Source organism: Tamandua tetradactyla, chromosome 15 (genome assembly GCF_023851605.1).
Source record: "Tamandua tetradactyla isolate mTamTet1 chromosome 15, mTamTet1.pri, whole genome shotgun sequence".
In the NCBI taxonomy this organism is placed as follows: domain Eukaryota; kingdom Metazoa; phylum Chordata; class Mammalia; order Pilosa; family Myrmecophagidae; genus Tamandua; species Tamandua tetradactyla.
The window spans coordinates 73,866,188-73,888,676 of record NC_135341.1 but is presented as its reverse complement, the minus strand read 5'-3'; the positions used below and the strand labels follow the sequence as shown (position 1 = coordinate 73,888,676).

Sequence of the window (22,489 nt, the reverse complement as noted above, 5' to 3'; positions counted from 1 at the left end):
TTATTTGCCAGGTATAATGTGTACTTTGAGATTTATATGTATCCTCTCCAACCTTTCAACAATTCACAGCTAGACTTTATTATCTTCTAGTCATGGCATAACTTGAAGGTGAACTTATGCTCCACAAACATAATTATAGAAAAGAATCACTGTGATATAACAATATTGGACTAGGGGCTGTGTATATTCTTCAGTAAGACAACCCAGATGTCTCTAGCTTCCATTTCTTTATCTGTAAAAAAAAAGATACAGTAGAACGCGGATTATTAAAGTCAATCCAAATTTCAAATTCTAAGTTTTCAAGATTTCAAGAAAAAAATCAAACTGGTATTTTCTGCCTTCCTGCAAGGAGCAGGGCTAGACAAACATTATCAAAGCAAGAGGTTGGTTAGAGCTCCCTGAGGAAAAAGAGTAAAGACATCACCTACTTCCAGATGTATGATAAATAATTGCTATAGAAAATTGAAGAAAACTTCTGGGAGGAAAGAAATTATGAAGAATGATAATGAAAAAAGATATTGGTAATACCCATTTGATAATAATCCTGTCATTATTATCCTTTGACTATAATCCTACCACCCCCCCCACACACCCCCAACTTTTGAAAGCAAATCCCCTTGAGGTATCAAACAAGACTGATTTAATCAGGACTTTTTTTTTTGCATGGGCAGGCATAGGGAATTAAACCCAGGTCTCCAGCATGGTAGGTGAGAATTCTGCCTGCTGAGCCACTGTGCCCCCCCCCCCCCCCTTAAATCAGGATTTATAAGTGTTTTCCAAATTTGTATGCACATTGGAATCACTTGGGGAGCCTTAAAAACTACTGATTCTTGCGTTTCACCCTTAGAGAACGTGATTTAATGGGTGTGGGATGTGGTCTGAACTTTGGAATTTTCATAAATACCCAGGCAGGGTGGGCCACGGTGGCTCAGCAGGCAGAGTTCTTGCCTGCCATGCCGGAGACCCGGGTTTGCTTCCCAGTGCCTGCCCATGCAAAAACAAAACAAAACAAAACAAAACAAAACGAAACAAAAAATACCCAGGCAATTCTAATATCAAGCTAAGTTGGGAACACTGATTTATAGGTTTCTTTCCTATGATTGCATTGTTAGTTGTATCCCCTCTATACCTACCCTCCCTGTCTTTGATCCATCCCCAAATCCCTTCCTCCAGATGTTGGGAAAGCACATCAAATCAGATGTTGCCAAATCAGGGCCAAATCACAGCTGTGCACTAAACCCTTCTGAGTCTCAGTTCCTCTGTCTGCAGATTAGGGATAGAACACTAATTCCCATTTCCCACACAGGCTTTTGGTGGGAGTCCAATGCGATCGTGTGTATGAAATTACTTTATAAACCATATAGTGCTTTATATGGAAAAGCTGCATCTGGTGCCTGCCACTTTCTCTCAGCCAGCATCCCTTCCGTCTTCCTACTTAATAACTCCTTTGTGCGCTTTCTCAGTTCCAGTGCCCAATCACGTTCTCCCAGTCACCCAGCTAGCGGTCATCTGACCTCATTCCAATTCCCCGATTGTCTTCTCATATTTCTCTTTTGGAAGAGGTCTGCTTGCAATATATTCTCTTAGTTTTCCTTCATCTGAGAATGTTGAAAAGTACTTCATTTTGCCTTCATTTCTGAGGGTTATTTTCACTGAATATAAAAGCCTGTGTTCACATGTCTTTTCTTTCAGCACTATGAAGAAAAAATGTTGTTTTGCTGTCTTCTGCCCTCCATGGCTTCGGTCTATATTTTTCAAATTTTCCCCATCCTTAGCTCTCTTGTTTCCCATCATTTTGCTGATTTTGGTCTATATATAATATATATATATATATATATATATATATATATATATATATATATGGCCATATGTATATTTATATCCATATGTAAAGCTATAAACATCTATGTCTTTGCATCTATTTTTAACTCTCTATAGAGTTAGCACAATAAAGGAAGTGAACATATGACAAGTATACAGTCTAGTGAATCTTCACAAACTGGATATAGTCAGGTAACCAGCAGCTGGACCACAAAAAAGAGCACCACCAGCACCCCACATTTCCCTCAGGTTGCCTTTCAGTTACTCCCAAGCGCAGCTGGTATCCCAATTTCTAACCTTGTAGATTCATTTTGCCTGTTTTTTTTTCTTTATATAAATAATAATGTCTTTTGTTTCTGACTTCTTTTGCCCAAAACTATGTTGTGTTAGTTGCAATGTATTTATTCTCATCATTATATTTTATTTAATTGTATGAATATACCAATGCCTGTTCATCAATTCCACTGCTGCTGGGCATTTTTGTCCCCACTGTGGGACTACTACAAAATAATGCTTCTATGAACATTCTAGTATATAACTTTTGGTGAATATAGTTACATGTTTTCATTGGGCATACACTTCGGAGTGAAATTACTTGGCCATAGGATATGCATATTTTTCATCTTGAGTAGAATCTCACGACTCTTTCTTTTAAAATAATTTCTGACCTGATCTGGTACCCAGTAAGGATTGTGAATGGCTGCCCTAGAACCGTCTATAGGTTCCCATGCTCCATCTCCTATTTTCTATTCAGCTCTAGATCCACAGCCATTTCCCTACCTAGCCTAAGGAGCTGTCATCAGCCTCACACAGGTCTTGTCTTCTCCAGGTCCCACTGAGGCTGGCATCCAGCTGTCAGCCTGCATCTCCAACCAAGAAAGCCCTAGTTGCTAGGGGAAAAAGCAGAACTTGAATGTTCAAACTCTGGAGGCTTCCTGTACAGTCCCTCCCTACTCCCACTCTGCACAAGGGTGAAGGACTCTTCCTGCTTCTTCAGAACTCATTGTCCTCATTCCTGTCCCTCTCACCTCTCAGTTCCCTTGTTCCACACCCCAATGCTTTGTACGCACTTTTATTTCTGGTTTTGTCAATATAACTGACTCTCTTCTTTGCCCTTCTGGAGTTTTGCCTACCTTGTCCCCCAATTTTGGGGACCCCACAGAGTCCAACATGAAAACCCTCTCTTCCATACGTGCCCTGCCTTCTCCATCTGTCCTGAGGAATTCTCATAGCTCATGTTTTCACCAAGGAAGAATTCAAACAAACCAAGGCACTTCAGGGTCTTCAACTCAGTTGCACTCAGGGTTACCTTTTTTTTCTTACTGTTTCTCATCCGCTGATTTCATCGTTTCTTCTGAATGTGTCTCCTCTTGGTCTTTGACTGTTGATTCCCCAGTTGAAAAGAACATGAATAACTTCTGGATCAAATCAGTAGTGGTCTTGAAACCATCACCGTGATCGCTCCCTAATTCAAAGAAATGCTGTTCTCCAAACGGGCCATTGTTTGCTGACTCTATTCTATACACTTCAGGAAGAAGGCTGAAGGGACAGAAAGAAGAGACAAGAAATGCATTAGCCAAGTCCCTTGCAGGATTAAATGTAAATACATGCAGATAGTACAACATGAATCCATGTTATGCATGAATAGTCCACATACAGTTTGTGGATGAAATTTGACTCAAGGGCAGTATTTTTCATATTCCAAAGGGAAATTAGACATTTGTTTCAGTGGTTTAAAACTGCAAACCAATATTATTTTCGTCACTGAATTTTTATTGAGCATTAGGCTCATACTTTGCAAAATCAAACTTGAAGGAATCCTTCCTGCCAATCTTCATATGGGATCTGTTTTCCAAATGGCAAATGTTTGTGGCTATTTTATGACTTTTCTTTTTCATGATCTTCTTCTGACCTAAAATGGTCACATATGACCTTTGATGATATTGCAAGTTTTCCGTTTTGGGAGTAATCAGTGTTCGATGTGGTTTTAGGTAGTTTCTAACAAAGGGCTTTTTTTTTTTTTTTTTTTTTTGGTAAAGCAACAGAAATGGAAACGTTTCTTTCTTATCCAGATCATATTCTATTTGTTATTAACCCAGACCTGCGCTGTCATCATAAATCAGGGTCATTTAAAACACACACATAGTACCAAACTTGCAAACTAAAGTGTCGTTCATTTCAAATTATTTTCTGAGGGCCTATTTTCAGCTGTTATTACCCAAACTCTGAATTTCTCAACTCACAATACAGTGTCTTCTGTGCTGACATTCTCCGGGTTGGGAGAGGTGATGTTAACGCACTTGGATCTCAGTTCTGTGGGGGGATATGTGTTGACGGCATCTGGAAATAGAGCAAACTGGTTGGTCTAAATTACACCTGTCCACATTCTAACTGTCACCCAAAGTCAGTTCATCTTTTTCTGTGGTTGGAGATATTTTCAAGAGAAAGTTAATTTTCTTAGGAACTCGATAAAGTAGGCATCCTCTGACATTGAAATACCTTGTTGTTGGCAAAGTCAATGAGTTATAGCAGTAATTTCAGCCAAAAGTTTCCATAGCTCTCTTTATTACATGCTTGTAACATAGTTCAAGGGCATCTCAATCTCTCCTCTCATCTGTTTCTCTCCCTCTAAAAGGAAGATCCATCTAGAAGACTCCATGAGCAATTTAAATTGTCTGCTCTATCCATCTAGAGTTTGGGAAAAAGCACCATTTTTTCGCAGGTGACAAGTCTGATACTGAATATAACTCCTGAATTCCAAAATTCTTGAGGTTTACATGAGCCCTGGGACTTTGTGGGTCCCAGAAAATCTACATCACTGTGACTCGCTATTAAATTTACAGGACCTATAGACAACCGTTTCATGTGGCTTCTGCCTGATTCCTAATTCCCTAGCACAGGCCTGGACTTGTTTGACACCATAAGCTCTTAGGTTAGCTACTACATCCACACCTAAAATTACAATGTATGGGCAAAGGCTGGGGCAGCCACCCTCAAAGCCCCACTCTGTAGACACCTGGCTGTGTCTGAGCTCATTATCTGGGACAGAGACTCTAGAAGAGATTTGCACCCTTGGCTCTTAAGAATTCAAGTCAGAACCAAGCTTAATTTACAATGACAAGATAAAATAGAATTACTTGGAGCAGATAAAGGGTGATGGTAATGGAATGTTATTTATTAGAGAAGCATACCTTGTTAGGGATTTAGTGTTTGGAGTACAACTTACGGGATAAGAGCACAGTTGTAGAGTCCGAGTGCATGTGACTGAGTTTAGAATTTGCTAGCCTATTAATCACAAGCCTTTGAGTAATTTATTTAATGTCTCTGAACCTCAGTTTTCTCATCTTTAGAATGGGGACACTAATACTTCCCTTCGAGACCCGTACTAAGGATGAAGTGATATAACCCAAGCAAGGAATTTATCACAGTGCCTGACATATTGTAAACACTTATAGAGTTAAAAGATACTTTCTACCCATCTTTAGATTTCCTGGCAAAGACCTTGACAGGGCTGCAGGAAGTTCAGGGTCAGTAAGACCTGGGGATTTTTCTTTGTGTGTTTCTCACCACCTTCTTCCCAAACCTTAGACTCTACCACACTTGGCTGAAGTCAGGTTTGTTTTGCCATATCTACTGATGAATTGTGCACAGAGACATTAGATGTATTGCAAAGGCAATAGAATTAGAAAAAAAAGCTTTAATAACTTACGTCTGATTGAATGGACAAATGGCTTGACAAACTTGACAATATACTTCAAATCTGGCTTGTGGATTCGACCAAGCTGGACTAAATGATGATCCACTGGGTGGCTGGCTAACACTTCTAATTCCTTGTCATTGTGTACAGGACCAAAGGAAAAGACAAAGATGGAATAGCCTTGACATTTGGCTCTCAGAGATACATTCCTTAAGACTTCCTTATCTAGAGGGTTGGTTTCCCCAGCAGATAGTATGAAGATAACTTTGTTTTTCTTGAGGTTGGGGGTTCCTACAAAGACATTGTCAATTGTCCATTGCAGGGCATGGCCAATAAAAACGTCTCCATTGAGCTGATGAAGAAAGTCTTGGAGATGATGTTTCATTTGGTTTACATTGTTGTAAGTGACCAAATCAAATTCCAGGTAGACCGGGCATTCTTCCGTGTTGGGCATATAGCCCAGGGGAGAGTAGCTCAGGACTGCCACTCTATCTCCTAAGGTAGAGGTCAGCGGATCTGGGGCAATATGAAAGTAATCAAGCACTGAGGTTATAAAAGCTATCACTTCCTTAAATTCATCATTTTTGACTCTTTGGGAAGCATCTATGAGGAAAGCCACATCCATGTAATATTCTTGAAGATAGGGATTTACAGGTTTATATATTGGACTCAGTTCTTCTTTTTTGTCATCATTTTCATATCCTGCAATAGAATAACTCAAGTCACTCTTTTTAGTAGAAAGAGAAACTAATAACTCCTAATCCAAGAACGGCAAACACATAGCATAGGGTGTTTCCATGCTCTATTTATATTCTCATGGCAGAGATCACTAATCAATCACAGTCATTGTTTCCAGATACATTTTCCAAATTCTTCTCACTATAGTATACTGGGGGCCATTACAATTTTATGGGTATTTTCTCATGAGAAGAAATCGATGTGCTACCTCATCATAGACCTTCATCAAAGGATTTCTTTATCCTCTAATTAGTTCCCATATGCCAGGTGAGAAACATACTTGTCATTTTTAGTGCAATCTAAATGTTAAAAAAAAAATCTGGAATACCCATTTGCATGAGATTTAATCATGTGTAATGGACCCCAAGAGAAAAGCATATATGTCAAAATTACACTTACTGACCACACAACACATCCACCTTTACACACCTTCAGAATGTGGGGTAATGTCCTCAGAATAATTGTGTTGACTTTAGAATCTAGACCCTGTAAAGATATGACATAATCTAAAATCTCGTACCAGTTCTCAGCCGCTTCGTTGCACCATGACAAGATACGGAACATGCACTATTATTTAAGTCCACTGCATTACTAAACACACTGAGCAGTTTAGTTACATTTTTGGCGGGAATGGAGGGTAGCTTCATTTGACTTTTGTTGGGTATGGAATAGTTTTTATTTCTATAAATAATCATGTGCTTTGTTTGGGGAGGTAGTTTTAGCATATGGAAATAGTTTATCCTTTTGGGTCTCATTTTTATGAGTTGTTAAGACAATCATGAGCAGTGATTTTTTTTTTTTTTACCACTACTTAGGTAAGAACTTCTTGAGTGTTTTACCCAATTCCCCATTTGAATGATATGTTTTTCCAGTCTTGCTGATGGGGAAAAGTGTTATTCCTGGCCCTGTATGAGCAACTGGCACTTTTCTGTAAGCCTTTCAAATGGCTCCCCCCAGTCTTAGTTAATTTCCTCATATGCATATGTTTATCATTATTCTGCTGAATTACTCTAAGGGGATTCTCTGCAGATGTCTGGAATCCTCTCTCTCCGTGAAGTTCTTTCCTTTCTGGTATTCTGTTCTATAAACTCTAACAGCCTTGTCTCCCTGGACTCTCATCTCTGTCTTATTTCAGGGAATTTACTGGGCTCCCCCTGTATTCCCCCTTCCTGCAACTTGGCCTGAAAACTCTCTCATGGCATTAAGCAGGGATAAGCATAGGTCTCACCTTGTTGATTTCCTGTGTCTCCGGGATCACTCTCTTTCATTTTCTGATGTCCAGTGTCTTGTAAACTGTGTTTCATATATTTTGTCTTATTCTTTCTTTCCTCTTTTTTTTTATAGTCAATTTCAGGTGACTGGTAAATCCAGTTCCTATTTCTCCATTTTGGGCAGCTCTCATAGATAAGAACTGATCATCTTGTTTCAGATGCTTCCCTGTGCTTTTCCTTCTCACAAAGGTCACTGATGTGCAGAATCTTTCTTTACTAGTACATTTGTAGTAATTGTACAGAATTTTGCATTTCACAAGAATGTTAGAAATTTATTGGCCCTCCCATTTCCTGCCAGGAACCCAGTTTCAAACTTAGAATTATTTTTGTCAAGATTGAGGCCCCTGATTAAACTACCTAAGCGTGAAACTAGAAGGGCAGATGAAAGCATATATTTTATATGCTCTTCATTATTACTGCCACTATATAATGTACTTTAGTCCTAACATATCAAGACCAAAAACATTTCTACAGTTCTGAATCATAGTGTGTTAGGGATTTTAATTAGAGATTCTGCTTTTTTGGAGTTTATAGTCCTGGAATGGATTACCCTATTCTGCTACAGAATCTCTAGGTTTTCCATCACAGTGTTTCAAATTTTTTAAAAAGATGATTTACACACTTTTTTTACAGCATAAGGGAATTATTTCATTAAAGCTCTGATAAAAGAGAAAGAGTTGACTTACCATGTTAACAGAATATTTTTTTCACACATACCAATACCAGACATTTTCCTGTTTTTTTCTTCCAATTTTCTCTTTATAAATGAGCCAAATCTCAATCCCTTTCCAAAGTATCAATTGGAACTATTTCTGAAGAAGTATATTTCTTCTGCAAAATTTCTAAATTTGATAAATATTTATCAAATATTGATAAAATATGTCCATTACTCACAATAATGCTGTGTATTTTCTGGAATGTTGTCAAGCCAAATTCCCATCTTTAATTTTGCTGGAAAATTCCCTTAGCATGGAAGAGGAGGAAGGATTGACTTACTTTATTGTGGACAAGACTTGGAAGGAGTAAGGGTTCCAGCTCTTTTTCCACAGAAGCGCTCCCAGAGATTAGCCTAATTTTGGCTAAGGGTTAAAGCCACAATGCCAAGTGTACTCCAGTAATTTATGGAAAAGTAGGGGTGAGAAAGAAATTTAGGGAGAAGGGAAACTCTAAGGGACTTGAGCCATTTGGACTGTGTACTGTGAAGCAGCTGCGCTGTCTTTCATGGCATTTGTGGGAAATTTCAAGATATGAATGTGTTATCCATAGTCTGCCCTAGAATTTTCCCAGGGATTAAAATTAGTCATGAGTTCTTGATAGCCACATTTACAAATGAGGCTACTCTATCTGTAAGTAAATTCTGTCCACATAAACTGTAGCAGATATTTTTCAAGTTAAATTTATTTTTTTAAACATACTTGGCAATGCTTTCTTTTTTTGCTTTTCTACCTTCTGATTATTTAATTGAGCACTCAGTTTGCTTCATGCCTTATACTCAGCATTTTGCAAGTATCTTCTCCTCTAAACTTTCTTGCAGCACTATAAGAATAGAAGTATCATTGTTCCTGTTTTATAGATGAGCGAACTGAGGTTTAGAGGGGGTTAATGACTTTGGTAAGGACAAACAGCTAGTAAACGGTGGGAGCAGTAATTGAACCCAGCTTTGTCTAACTGTGTGATGGTTTGAAAGGATGTAGGTCCCCTAGAACAGCCATGTTTTAATCAAAATCCCATTTCATCAAGGTAGAATAATCCCTATTCAGTACTGTATGTTTGAAACTGTAATCAGATCATCTCCCTGGATGATGTAATTTAGTCAAGAGTGGTTGTTAAACTGGATTAGGTGATGACATGTCTCCACCTATTTGGGTGGGTCTTGAGAAGTTTCTGGAGTCCTATAAAAGAGGGAATATTTCGGAGAATGAGAGATTAAGAGAGAGCAGAGAATGCTGCAGCACCACGAAGCAGAGAGTCCATCAACCAGCGCCTTGGAGATGAAGAAGGAAAATGCCTCCTGGGGAGCTCCATGAAACAGGAAGCCAGTAGAGAAAGCTTAGTAGATGATGCCGTGTTTGCCATGTGCTCTTCCAGCTGAGAGAGAATCCCTGACTGTGTTCGCCATGTGCCTTCTCACTTGAGAGAGGAACCCTGAACTTCAGTGGTCTTCTTGAACCAAGGTATCTTTAGCTGGATGGATGCCTTTGATTGGACATTTCTATAGACTTGTTTTAATTGGGACATTTTCTTGGCCTTAGGACCATAAACTAGCAACTTACTAAATTCCCCTTTTTTAAAGCCATTCCATTTCTGGTATATTGCATTCTGGCAGCTAGCAAACTAGAACAAACTGCTTCACAAGAACTGGTCATCAGGCAAAAGCACGGGGCATTATTAATAAGAATACATTAACTGGCTCACCAAAGGCTCTGGGATCTGTTTTGAAGAATGTGATTCTCAGCTATTCCTTCTGCTTGAAGCCACTAGAGAAAGTTTTCTTCCCATAGTAGATGACTATATGAATTCAATAAAGCTTGTAATTTAGTTTCCTTTCTAGGCAGTGTAGAACAGTGGTGATGAGCAGATCCTCGGGAGTTAGAGTTTTGGCTCTGCCATTTGAGCTACTCTTAACCCCACTATGTTTCAGTTCCATTATCTAAAACTTGGTAATCATAAACTACAACCTTATAAGGCTATTGAGAAAATTTTGAAGAGTTTGCATAGGGCCTAGCAGAGTCTAAGTGCTCAATAAACATAATTTTTAGGAGAAATCAACAAACGGAAGTCTCAGTCATCTGAAACTCCTGCCTAGGATACTGTATCTTGCAAATCACAATTTCCTTAAGAAAAAATGTAGAAGCAGCTGATATAAGTGGAATGCAATTTACACACACATGCACAAATGCATGCAAGCTTTAAGAAATGAGAAAACTCATTCTGCCATGTTTATGCATGCTTGCCTTCAGAGGAGTTGGGAGTAATTGACACCATTAATTAAACACCACTGACTATTAAACACCATTGACTCAGGACCTGTTCAGCGAGATCACTGGTTAAGCTCTAAGGGGCATGAGCTGAGGTAGCAGGCAGCAGGGAAGGCAGGCACAAGTGTGTATGTCTGTGTGTCATTGATTTCATGTTAAAAGGAAATGCATACATGTTTTAAATTATCTTATTTTGCTGTCTGAGGTCCTCTTTCTCTCATTTACCTGAACAAGTGAATGTCTTAAAATGGATTTCATACTTTTCCCGAAGACTTAGAATAATCATCTTCCCTGGCGCAGACTGTTTTAGTGGATAGACTACTTCTTAGGTGCATAATTGGCACTTAGAGAGCAAGAGTGAGTCTTGGGCCATTTCACACTCTGAAATGATAGTCTGCAGAAAGGGATGAGATTATTGAGAAAAACTGATGCATGCCTTTGGAGTCCATTATACCCAAACCACCTGGATCTGGCAGTTTGGTCCTAATGGAGCTGTTCTGTGTTTCTTGGACTCTGAATGGGTTTATAAACAGAGGTTTTTGTTTTTTTTTAAATTAAAATTTAAGTGTAGAATTCTACAGCCAAAAATTATTTTAAAATAATTCTACAAAATGGTGATGTGACAATGTATTTGCAAATTTGACAATTGGATGTGGTCCCTCACTTGTAAATATGGACTATGCCAGCACCAGGCAACGTGGCAGACATGGTTAAGTCAGCATGTTAGCATTGCTGGTCATGGGTTTGAGTCCTGACTCTGCCACTTACTGATGAAGTGACTTCACGTGAGATTCTGAACTTTTGCATCAGTGTTCTCATCTGTAAAATGAAATAATAATAATAATAATAATAATAATAATAATAGACATTGTGAATATTTAATGAAATCATGTATATAAAGTGCTTTCCATGGTGCCTTACATATAGTTGCACTCAATTAGCATCAGGGTCTGTGGTTGCTACCATTCCTCATACATTGTCTCAATGATCAAATGAGATAGTGCATGCAAATATGCCTTGAGAGTTATACTGTGGGGTCCCTAAAGCATTTCATCTGCACTTTTTATTGAACTGAACGTTTTCTGACTTGCACTGGGCTTTTTTGTGAGCACAGCATACACTGTCAGACTACAAGCTCCTTGAAGGACAGTTCTACATCTCAATCCCTTTTTTTTAATCTAAAAAAAAAAATTTATCTTCCCAGTACCCCAAAGAAGTTGAGCTCAGGGCTTACCTCAGAACAAAGAGCCCAATAGATATTTGTGACATGGAGGAATGTCTGAAGTATCATGGAAAAATCCATGTAAATGCATGACAGAATCTTTTCATATACCAAGCTCTCAGTGAGGGCTGCCCCCGCCACTGCCACCACCATGACCACCTGCCCCACCACTGTCATCACCATCACTGCCACATCGCCATCTAACCATCACCTCTACCATCACCTCCATCCCACACTGTACATCTACCTCCATCACCACCACCTTCCACCACCACCACCACCTCCATGACCTCCACCACCCATCTAACCATCACCTCTACCATCACCTCCACCCCACACCGTATGTCTACCTCCATCACCTCCATCACCACCACCTTCCACCACCTCCACCACTCATCTAGCCATCACCTCTACCATCACCTCCACCCCACACCGTACGTCTACCTCCATCACCACCACCTTCCACCACCACCACCACCACCTCCACCATCCATCTAACCATCACCTCTCCCATCACCTCCACCCCACAATGTATGTCTACCTCCATCACCACCACCTTCCACCGCCACCACCACCACCTCCACCACCTCCACCACCCATCTAACCATCACCTCTCCCATCACCTCCACCCCACACTGTATGTCTACCTCCACCACCTCCACCACCACCACCACCACCACCACCACCACCTTCCACCACCACCACCACCACCTCCACCACCCATCTAACCATCACCTCTACCATCACCTCCACCCCACACTGTATGTCTACCTCCATCACCTCCATCACCACCACCTCCACCACCTCCATGACCACCTCCACCACCACCACCACCACCCATCTAACCATCACCTCTACCATCACCTCCACCCCACACTGTATGTCTACCTCCACCACCTCCACCACCACCACCACCACCTGTACCACCACCACCACCATTTCCACCACCATCTCTACCACCCACCTGTACCGCCATCAACAATGGCAAATGCCTTCACTACAGTTGCCTTCACTCCTACACAACCAGCCCCACTGCCACCCAGTTCCTATGACAAGTATCTAAATTTTATTCAATTAGAAAAGGAAATAAAATGTTACCAGAAATCTAGAACATTTCTGTCTTTCTTGCAACAGATCACTGCACAAGACATACAGAAGCACCCTCAACGCACATTTGAATTCAAATAGCCCACATACCCCGAAACTCAGTACACATCAGTTTTGTCCACCTGTGAAACCTTTGAGGAAGACAACTGAATGATATTTTGAAAAAATTCTCAAATAAAGGTAAACGCAACAATCTCAGGCTACAGTTAAAATGGAAGCAACAGGAGACTCAGTTTATTCCCCAAAAGCAAAAAGATGATTGAGATTTTCTAAAGATTTTGTGATATACTTATTAAAATTCAGACATGGCCGCAATTCTATTTCTGATCTCCTCTTTATAAGGCATGCTGATACGAAATTAGAACATGCAGCCAAGTGTTCTACATTTGGGATAACTCAGAAGAAATTCTGGTGCCTTTAATTCCAGTACAGACTTAAATCTAGCAGAAGTAAAGATACATGTTGCAGTTTAATATACAACAGCCAAAAATAAAAGCGAGCTAAGTATCAACAAGAGAGGAATGGTTCAGTGCATCCTTCCATTGAAAGAAATAGCCTGAGGACATTTAGAAATATTGGCAGGAAGCTTATAGCTATATGGAAGATGTTATGATACAACGTTATATGAAAAGTAGGATATACAATGGCATAAAACTATAGAAACCTATATGTCTATGGCAAAACTAAAGGACATATTCCAAACCAAAAATGTCCAGTTTGCTAAATTATTTGATTTGGGGGCTCCCTGTGTTCTAATTTCATGTGGTATGGTAGTATTTGCCTAATTAGTAGAATCCTGGAGATGCAATGGGGAAACAGTGGACAAGGTATGAGAGGCCTGAGGTGCCCATGGGTTCACTGTGTCCATGACCTTGGGGAAATGAGGTTTTTTCCTAAAACAAGGTTTCTTAACCTTGGCACTACAGACAGTTTGAACAGATAACTCTTTATTATGGGAGTGTGTCATGTATATTGTAGGATATTTAGCAGCATCCCTGGCCTCTACCCACTAGAGGCCAGAAGCACTCTACCCCCAACCCTAGTTGTGACAACTCAAAACATCTCCAGATACTGCCCAATGTCCTGGGGTGGGGTAGGAAGGGAATCAGCCCCAGCTGAGCTTATACTAGATGACTGCTAAATTCCCTTCTGGCTCTAATATCCTATTATTGACTCAAAGTTAAAAGATAATACTGATTTTTTTTTCAAAAAAAGCATATTTGTAAATCAGAATCAGATTAAAGTTAAAAAATGAAAAGGAGAACAAAACAAAAAAGCTTGTGCAAATTCCTTGAGCACAATGCCAGTCTAATCTGAAGAGGGAAGCGATGCTTCTCATTTCTTAATGAAATTCATCAAGAAGAACATCAGCTGAACTTATCCTAAAGTCTGGTGCTGCTTAAAATTTTGAGGAGACCTTAGAATGAGTTTGGATTGGTACTTAGTATTTATCACAATTTATCCTATCCTTCTTTAATCATGAAAGCTGCACCTTAAATATTGGGTACTATGGGTGCTAGGCTTGCCACTGGGTCAACAGTTGCAATTTAATTAGAATTAAATCACTGTTCTTCATTATGTAATTACAAAGAACAAAGTGTACCTCACTAGTAAGTAATTACAGAGGACTGCATTTTCCAGGGAATTTGTGTAGTGCTGATATTGTGGTCAAAGTGCATAACAGTATCTCCAGATAATTTCTACAAGTTTATTGATATTGCTGTTGGACAGATGGATACTCAGCATTCTTGGATGAGTAAAATAAAATTATAACCTAGCACTGTTTGGAAGGAGGAATTCTCTCATCTCTGCTCTGTGATACTGGATACCTAATTGTTTCCAGCTCCACTGGGAACACAGAGCCAGTTGGGCACAGCAAGGTCCTAGGACGGCCTCAAACCAAGCAGCACAAAATCATCTTTGTTGCTTGCTAAACCCATATTGCTGAGCCTCGCCCCCAGAGTTTCTGATTCTGTCGCTCTGGGATGGATGCTGAGAATCTGCATTTCTAACGAGTTGCCATGTGGTGCTGATGCTGCTGATATAGGAACCAGGCTCTGCAATGCAACCACAGGGATAATCCATCTCAAACTTGAGGGCAGACAGAAATTAGCCACAGTGCTTAGAAGCTGGTAGCTTTCTCCTTCCCATTCGCATCCCTAAATCCGAAGCAGTAGTTCAGTGGGGTTCCAGGAAGCTGTGCTTACTAAGTACTTTCAGATGATTCTAAAACAGTTTCTCCTTGGGCCACTCTAGGGAGTGGAGAAGCCAGGAAAAGGTGAAGGAACTGGACATGAACTTGGAAATGCAGATAGGAGCAGAGAGAGGTGAAAAGGCAGGAAGGCAGTGATCATACCCCTTGTAAAAGAGAGTGATGCACCCACCACTCATCGCACAGGACCCTGGGAGCTCTATAAATCTCTTCAATGGTTCAGTTTCCTGGCTTGCCCCAAGCCTCTCAGTTCAAGGGCAGAAAGATCAGCCATCAGCCATTAGCTGTAAGGATTGCGTTATGAATGGGTAACATAAACACTGTATAGAGGTGCTTGTGAAAGTCATCCACCCCTTATTTGTGCAATACATCTGGAACTTATCAAAGTTCGTCTCTCAGCAACTGAATAAAACATATGAATCGCAATTTACTCTTGAGAAGGAAGGCACATTTCATAGAAATTTCTCAGAACTTCTTGGCAGCTGGCTAAAAGTGACCAAAAAGAAAAAGAAAGGGATGGCACAAAATCCCTAGAAAACACTTATGATCTAAGACTCGAATTTATTTTAACAGACTTTTAAACACACATAAGCATCTATATTAGCCCCCAGTCTCAGCCAGTTTCCAGGCTATCACCTGATTTCCCTGGAGCTCCCAGCACATAGCAACCCACTGCAAAAGAAAGAGGGTGGGGTGGGAGTGACTGACAATTTACATTTTTCCCCATTTAGAGCCATACAATCATTTCTTCAGCCAAACTGGACCCTATTCTGACTATGAGTATCATCTTGATTCTCAGACATTTGAAAAACCAAACGATAAGTCTTTCTTTTACTAGTGAACAATGGTCATTAAAGATGGCTTAAAGATGTTTTATTTTTTTAGGATTCAGTCATATCTGTCTTTTCCAAAAAGGTTCACACATCTAAGTTCCAAGAATTTGTCTCTAACAAGACAACCACAAAAGACGATTTTGCACTTTAACATGCTACCAAAACACCTTCTCTTCTTTTTTGTTTGTCTTCTTTTTAAACAAAACTGTAATAAATTCCTGCATTTTGAGGACTGTTTCAATGGTCTTATCACCAAAATGAATACCCAAAATGAACATCTTTTAAAAGGAAAAACATTTAATTCTCTTCTTTAGACTATGCGTATTTGACAATAAAAGAAATGATTTAACTAAAAAAAATACACATACTTAAAGGCTTTAATGCTTCAGTACTATATACTTCAAGTTATACTGCATTATCTCTCTCTCTTTTTTTTTACATCCTTTTTAAAGGTAAGATGCCTTATTTTTCAACTAACTATTGACTGGCTTTTTTAATTCTTAAGCTTGGCCAATTTAAAATAAAGTTAAAATGTTTATATTTCAGAAGGAGTTAGTGGGGACGTGAATGTTGGACCTAAGGAAAAGAAAATGTATCAAAGGATGCTACTAAGAATTAATATTATAGCATAAAATTGGTCCTCTTTTTCTTTACACTTGCATATTCTAACTATATGCATCATACTTATGACATAGTGCTTAAAGTGCTAGCGTTCCTGCCAAATGATCATTTTGGGCACTCTAAATAGATTGATGTAATGGCTGAATAGTCTGTTGAGAGTTTCACCCTTTTTTATGAAAATAAAGGCAAAATCCCATGTAACTGATCTGTTTAAAGCTATTAAATCCTGACAAGTCATTATTGATTTGATACTAAAATGTATAGAGGAGGTGGGGAGGGGGACAGTTTATGTTCTTTCATCTCCAGTCACCCCCAGCATAAACTTACATCTTCTACAACCAAATCAATAGGTCAAGCCCTCAATCTTGGGGTTCAACCCTATGAAACTTATTCCTGCAAAGAATAGCTAAGTCTACTTAAAATTAAGCCTAACAGTTACCCCCAGAAAACCTCTTTTGCTGCTCAGATGTGGCCTCTCTCTCTAAGCCAACTCAGTAGGTGAACTCATACCCTCTCTACTATCTGGGACCTGGCTCCTAGGGGTGTAAATCTTCCTGCCAACATGGGACAGAAATCCCATATTGATGAGCCATAACCCAGTGTCATGGGATTGAGAAAGACTTCTTGACCAAAAGAGGAGAAATGAGACAAAGTTTCAGTGGCTGAGAGATTTCAAACAGAGTCAAGAGGTTATCCTGGAGGTTATTCTTATGCATTACATAGATATCTCTTTTTAGTTTATGGTATATTGGAGTGGCTGGAAGGAAGTACCTGAAACTGTTGAGCTGTGTTCCAGTAGTCGTGATTCTTGAAGATGATTGTGTGAAGACATAACTTTTACAATGTGACTGCATGATTGTAAAAGCCATATGTTTGATGCCCCTTTTAGCCAGGATATGGACAGAGGAGTGAAAAATATAGATATAAAAATAAATAATAGGGGAGATAAGGGGTAAATTGGATAGATGGAAATATTAGTGGTCAATGAGAGGTGGGGTAAGGGGTTTGGGATTTATGACTTTTCTTTTTTCTTTTTCTGGAGTGATGCAAATGTTCAAAAATGATCCTGGTGATGAATACAGAACTGTGTGATGATATTGTGAGCCACTGATTGTGCACCATGTATGGATTGTATATGTGTGAAGATTTGTCAATAGAGATTTTTTTTAAAAAAAAAAAACTTATATCTTCTGGTGGAATTACAAATTCTGGGGTACTGTCTGAACCAACTTCTAAAAGTCATTTTAATCCTTACTTTATTCTGATGTTTTGCATATTGCCTCCTTTATATCACACTGTCTTCTAATTTGTGGTTTTGAGAGAAATCTTAAGTTTCATGGACTATCAGGGACATTTCTTAAAGCAATTATCAATGACTTCCTTTGTGGTGCCTGTCACCATTTACTTCCTCAATTTCAATAAATGCAGTAGTTGTGGCTACCATCTTGAACTTGAAAAAAAAGTTGCTTTGGACACAAGACTTAATTTATTTGAGTCTTTCCTAGTGTTAAAAGACAAGGATTCAGTTTATTCAAAAATTTCTGACATGAGTTTTCATTTCTTACCAGAAGTGAGACTTGCCATTTCTTTGGACTCTTGATCCTTCTCATATTTAAGCATTAATTTCTGTGGCTCAAATATTTGGCTTGGAATATAAACCAAATGGTCATTTCCACTGTCCTCCAAAATAGGAGATGAGTCTCTCCAAGCAAGTAATTCCTCACTAAAGAAGTCATTCTCTCCTGAAGAAAGCTCATGAGGCTCAGAAGCAAATCTAGAAGGAAAAAAGGAAAGTGTTAGGTGAATCTAGGTAACTTTGGGACATGCAAATAAAATATACCAATACTTTCATGTAATTATTTATTTCTTAAAAGAAAAACAATTTGGGTAAAATGCTAAATTAGTTTCAATTAAATAATTCATTAAGGTTAGCTAAACTTCTTAGTAAATGATAATAAAAAATATTTTCATTTATTCTTCCTTTTCTCCTATCTGCTTAACACCTATTGTATTAGTTAGAGTCCTCAGGGAAACAAAACCAAGAGGAGATATCTGTAAAGATGAGATTTATAAAAGTGTCTCATGCAACCGTGGGGATGCAAGAGTCCAAAATCTGTAGGGCAGGTTGCAAGCTGACAGCTTCAATGAAGTGAAGGTCCTCTATGAATTCTTCAGGAAAGACTGGCTGGTTGAAGTGGTGAGAGAGAGAGATTCTCTCTTCTGAATTCTCCTTAAAAGTTTTCATGTGATTGGATTAGGCATCACTCATTGCAGGAGACACTCCCCTTAGTCGACTGCAGAGGTAATCAGCCATAGATGCAACCAACGTGCTGATGACTTAAGTCCATGGAATGTTCTCACAGCAATAGATAAGCCAGTACTTGCTTGACCAAACAACTGGGCACCATCACCTGGCCACGATGACGCACCACATCATGGATTACTACTTTGGTATAAATCTTCCCACAGCATGTTAGATAAATAACAAGAAACTCAATCATCGGTTACTTTGAAAAACTTTATTATGTTTCAGATTGATATCAATGATATGAAAAATACAGAAAACCATCATCTAATTAATGAACTCCTCTGAGAAAAATAAAAATAAATAAAACATATCCCACTGACATCAGTGCTTCTTAAAATTTATATTCTGATAAATTCAAGGTTTACTCGTTGAATTTAGGTGATAGAAAACCTGTCAATATCAATTTATTGTTGACCATGCAATTTTATGTGATTTCATTGACTGGTTTTTACATTTATGTCTGCTATCATGTTGACACTCAATGCTACACACGTTTTGTGGGCTAACAGGGAAAAGAAAAAAAATCAGGCATGATACATTCACATCAAGTGAGCACCAAATGTATCATGACACCTTGTGTGTACAATAATTTGCAGTTCAGGTGAAGATAAATGGTGGGAATCAAGTCATCACACAGCAATGTAGGCAAGCTGAAAAACACATGTCCCTGTGCAGCAAGCAGCAGTACCATGATTTGGTGGTTTTCAGGAATTTGACTTTGGCAAAACAGAATTATCCAGAACATTAAACTAGAGTTTTATTGTGTGGTTTGGATTGGATGTATAAATCTGTTTTTGTTTAACAGTTGCAGAAGAACCATAGACATATAGTATTTGCAGCTAGATTTATGTTTGGACATGTTTAACTAACATTATACTATTTTGTCTGCATTTCTAAGAATTATTTTCCTTTAGAGTTTATGGCTTATACAAGGTTTGGAGACTCTGGTTCATATGACATCAATACCATATTGTCCTTCAGAAGGTGATGACAGCTGGACACATTCCCTGATGAACTACCAAGTGAAAGAAATCTGACAGGGGAGAAGCTTTACTTGCATGTATTCTGGGGGGGTCTTCATCTTGTCATTTTGCTTCTGGATATATTTCAGAGGTCTTACCTGTTCTGAGAATGATCTGTGCTTGCTACCAGTCTGTAAGGATGGGCAATTACGGGGCCTAAATATGGACTTTCACCAAGGCTCGAGCCAGGAATCCAAGCCCAATGACATCCACAGAGAAGCGGTCCTCAATCAAGATGGGCCACTTTTACTTTGCTTGAAGTCCAAGATTCACTTATAGTAATGATTTGTATTATTATTTAGGATCCTATAGTAAGGAAAATTATTTACATGTGCAACTAGGTTGTGAGGTTTTTTTACGCTATGTTTTGAGGACAAAACAATGAAACATATGCAGCTCCAGGCTTCAAAAAGACAAGAGGTGTAGTAAGTGTCTCCACAGAGGTATAAAGAAGGAAGAATGATGGATTTTGACTGGGAGCACAAGGAAGGGCTTCAAAGGGGTGATAGCTTCACTCTGGACCATGAAACATGGCTAGGGTTTCAAAAGCAGGAACAGAGGAGAAAAGGACCCAGGAAGTGTTGACCTGAGGCCCAAGAATGTGAAATGGCATAGCTCATACAGGGCAGACAAAGTCGGTGTGGTCAGGACTCAGGGAACGTCGTGGAGAGAAGTGGGAAATGAGGCTGAGATGCATTGCAGCTATACTGTGGGTTCAATTCTGGGGTACATTTTAATATGGGAATTTCTGAGGAAATTATGCTTTTAAAGGCAAAATTGTAATAAAGCTCAAGAGGATGTCAGAAAAACATCAAGCCAGAAAGCATGCTTGATATGTAACTTCTGCTACAGCAAATGGAATACATGAAGAACATAATTCAGAGATCTCATTAGTTTCTTCAACCTAACAATCTGCATCAACCAGTAATACACATTTCAGTGAATTTAGTGTCATAAATAAAAGAGCTTTTCAACTCACTGGAAAAGTCCATATTGATTACGCTTTTCTGAATTTATAAGTCCACAGGCATTCTCAAGCATTGGTGGTGGGTACTGATTGAATTCTCCTATTGAGAAAGCAAAGTTAGAGTTGGAGTTGTTGGAATTTTAAACTGGAAATTGTGTTTGCTAGGTAAAGAGAATCTAACAGGGACCTTCTTTTTTTTTTTTTTTTTTTTTTTTCGGTACATCAGCCGGGAATCCAACCAGAGTCTCCCACATGGCTAGCAAGCATTCCATCACCCATGTACCCAGGAACCATAACTAAAATATTTCAGCAAAAATTGACCAGGTGAAAACAGAAAACAGTAGCAACTAGAAATAGCATTCAAAATTTGATTTTAGGAAGTTTTAGCAGCCAAGTAATTAGTGAGGTCATGGAAACAGTGCTCCTTAAATTGTTCATTTAAGGGTTAATAGTGTTGCAGGGGCACATAATTTCCACATACTCAGGCCAAAATTCTCAGAAAATTTCTGTGACCTTCCAATGATCACATTTCTCTGATTTTAAGATGAGCTTTTTTTTTCACCCCCTGTTTTCCATTTCCCTGAAATGAAAGCATTTTCTAATCAATAGCATCGGACACTGGCTATTGGCCAGGCAAGAAATGTGACATAACTGTCATTGTCTGTACATGCAGCAGCATCAGAAGTACCAGCACCAATAATTGTTGAATTGGGGTTAGTAGCTTGGAAAAAAATCTCAGTAGTATTAGTAGGAGAGTCTAATCACCCCTACAAACCAGGCAGTGGAAAGAAGGCTGTTAATCAGATGTATTGAACAGCATTCCTCAGCTGAGAGTCAAAAGCAAGCTAGCTCTACATATTTTCAAAGCCACTTAAGAGCCCAGTATCACCAGCTTTGAGTTATTTTATGGAGTCTTTAAAAATGCTGCATAACCAGCAATCTTAATGAAACAAAGAAGAATATTACATGGAAAAAAGATGGATGTTGATGAGCCTGAGTCATGGAGTAGCTCACAGGAGTCAAATTCTAAACAAGAAGAAGTTTTAGGAATGCCTTGGCCAGTCTATTTCACACAGATCTTCCTTTTTATGTGTGCACAAGAGTCACATATGGTAGCATACATCCAAAAGAAGTCTTTCAATTACTATAAAATAAAAACTCTAACAGGAAAGCTTGTATCAGAATTCACTGGAAGCATTTTTTTCCTTCATTTCTACACAAATTAATACTGCATTTTACATTTGAGGGCATCTTAGATTTAAAGAAATACAGTGCAATTCCTACAAGGGCAATTGGTTCCAGAAGAATCCAGCTCTAAACCTATTAGATTCACAGAAAGAATAGCTTCAACTTTAATTCTGTGGGATCCTCTAGAAAAGAGTTTCCCAACCTCAGTACTATTGTCATTTCAGGTTAGTGGGAGACTGATCCGTGTATTGTAGGATGTTAAACGACATCTATTTGATGCCAATAGCAGTCTCCAGTTCTGACAACTATGAATGTCAAGTGTCCCCTGGAGGGGAAATTGACCCTGGCTGAGAATCATTGCTCTAGAAGAGTCTTCCTCAAAATATTTGTGGTGAAGGACAATCTGTTTTTATTACCTTTGTAGATGATGTATATCCTGTTCAATGATAGAGATAGAGAGTCCAACCATCTTGCATTTGTATGTTGCAGCAATGTCAGATGCTT

The 22,489-nt window shown here is 39.0% G+C and overlaps 1 protein-coding gene across 1 annotated transcript in view; it reads right to left on the bottom strand.

The window, feature by feature from the left end:
* COL6A5 (collagen type VI alpha 5 chain) overlaps window positions 1-22,489 on the bottom strand; it is a 118,200-nt gene that overhangs the window by 4,560 nt on the left and 91,151 nt on the right. The window contains exons 36-40 of the mRNA XM_077130093.1: window positions 20,810-20,897; window positions 18,066-18,274; window positions 5,531-6,220; window positions 4,065-4,161; window positions 3,131-3,360 (exon numbers count right to left, since the gene is read on the bottom strand). Of these exons, the coding sequence (XP_076986208.1) occupies window positions 3,141-3,360; window positions 4,065-4,161; window positions 5,531-6,220; window positions 18,066-18,274; window positions 20,810-20,897 (1,304 nt within the window). The 3' untranslated portion in view covers window positions 3,131-3,140. The remainder of the gene's footprint in view (window positions 1-3,130; window positions 3,361-4,064; window positions 4,162-5,530; window positions 6,221-18,065; window positions 18,275-20,809; window positions 20,898-22,489) is intronic.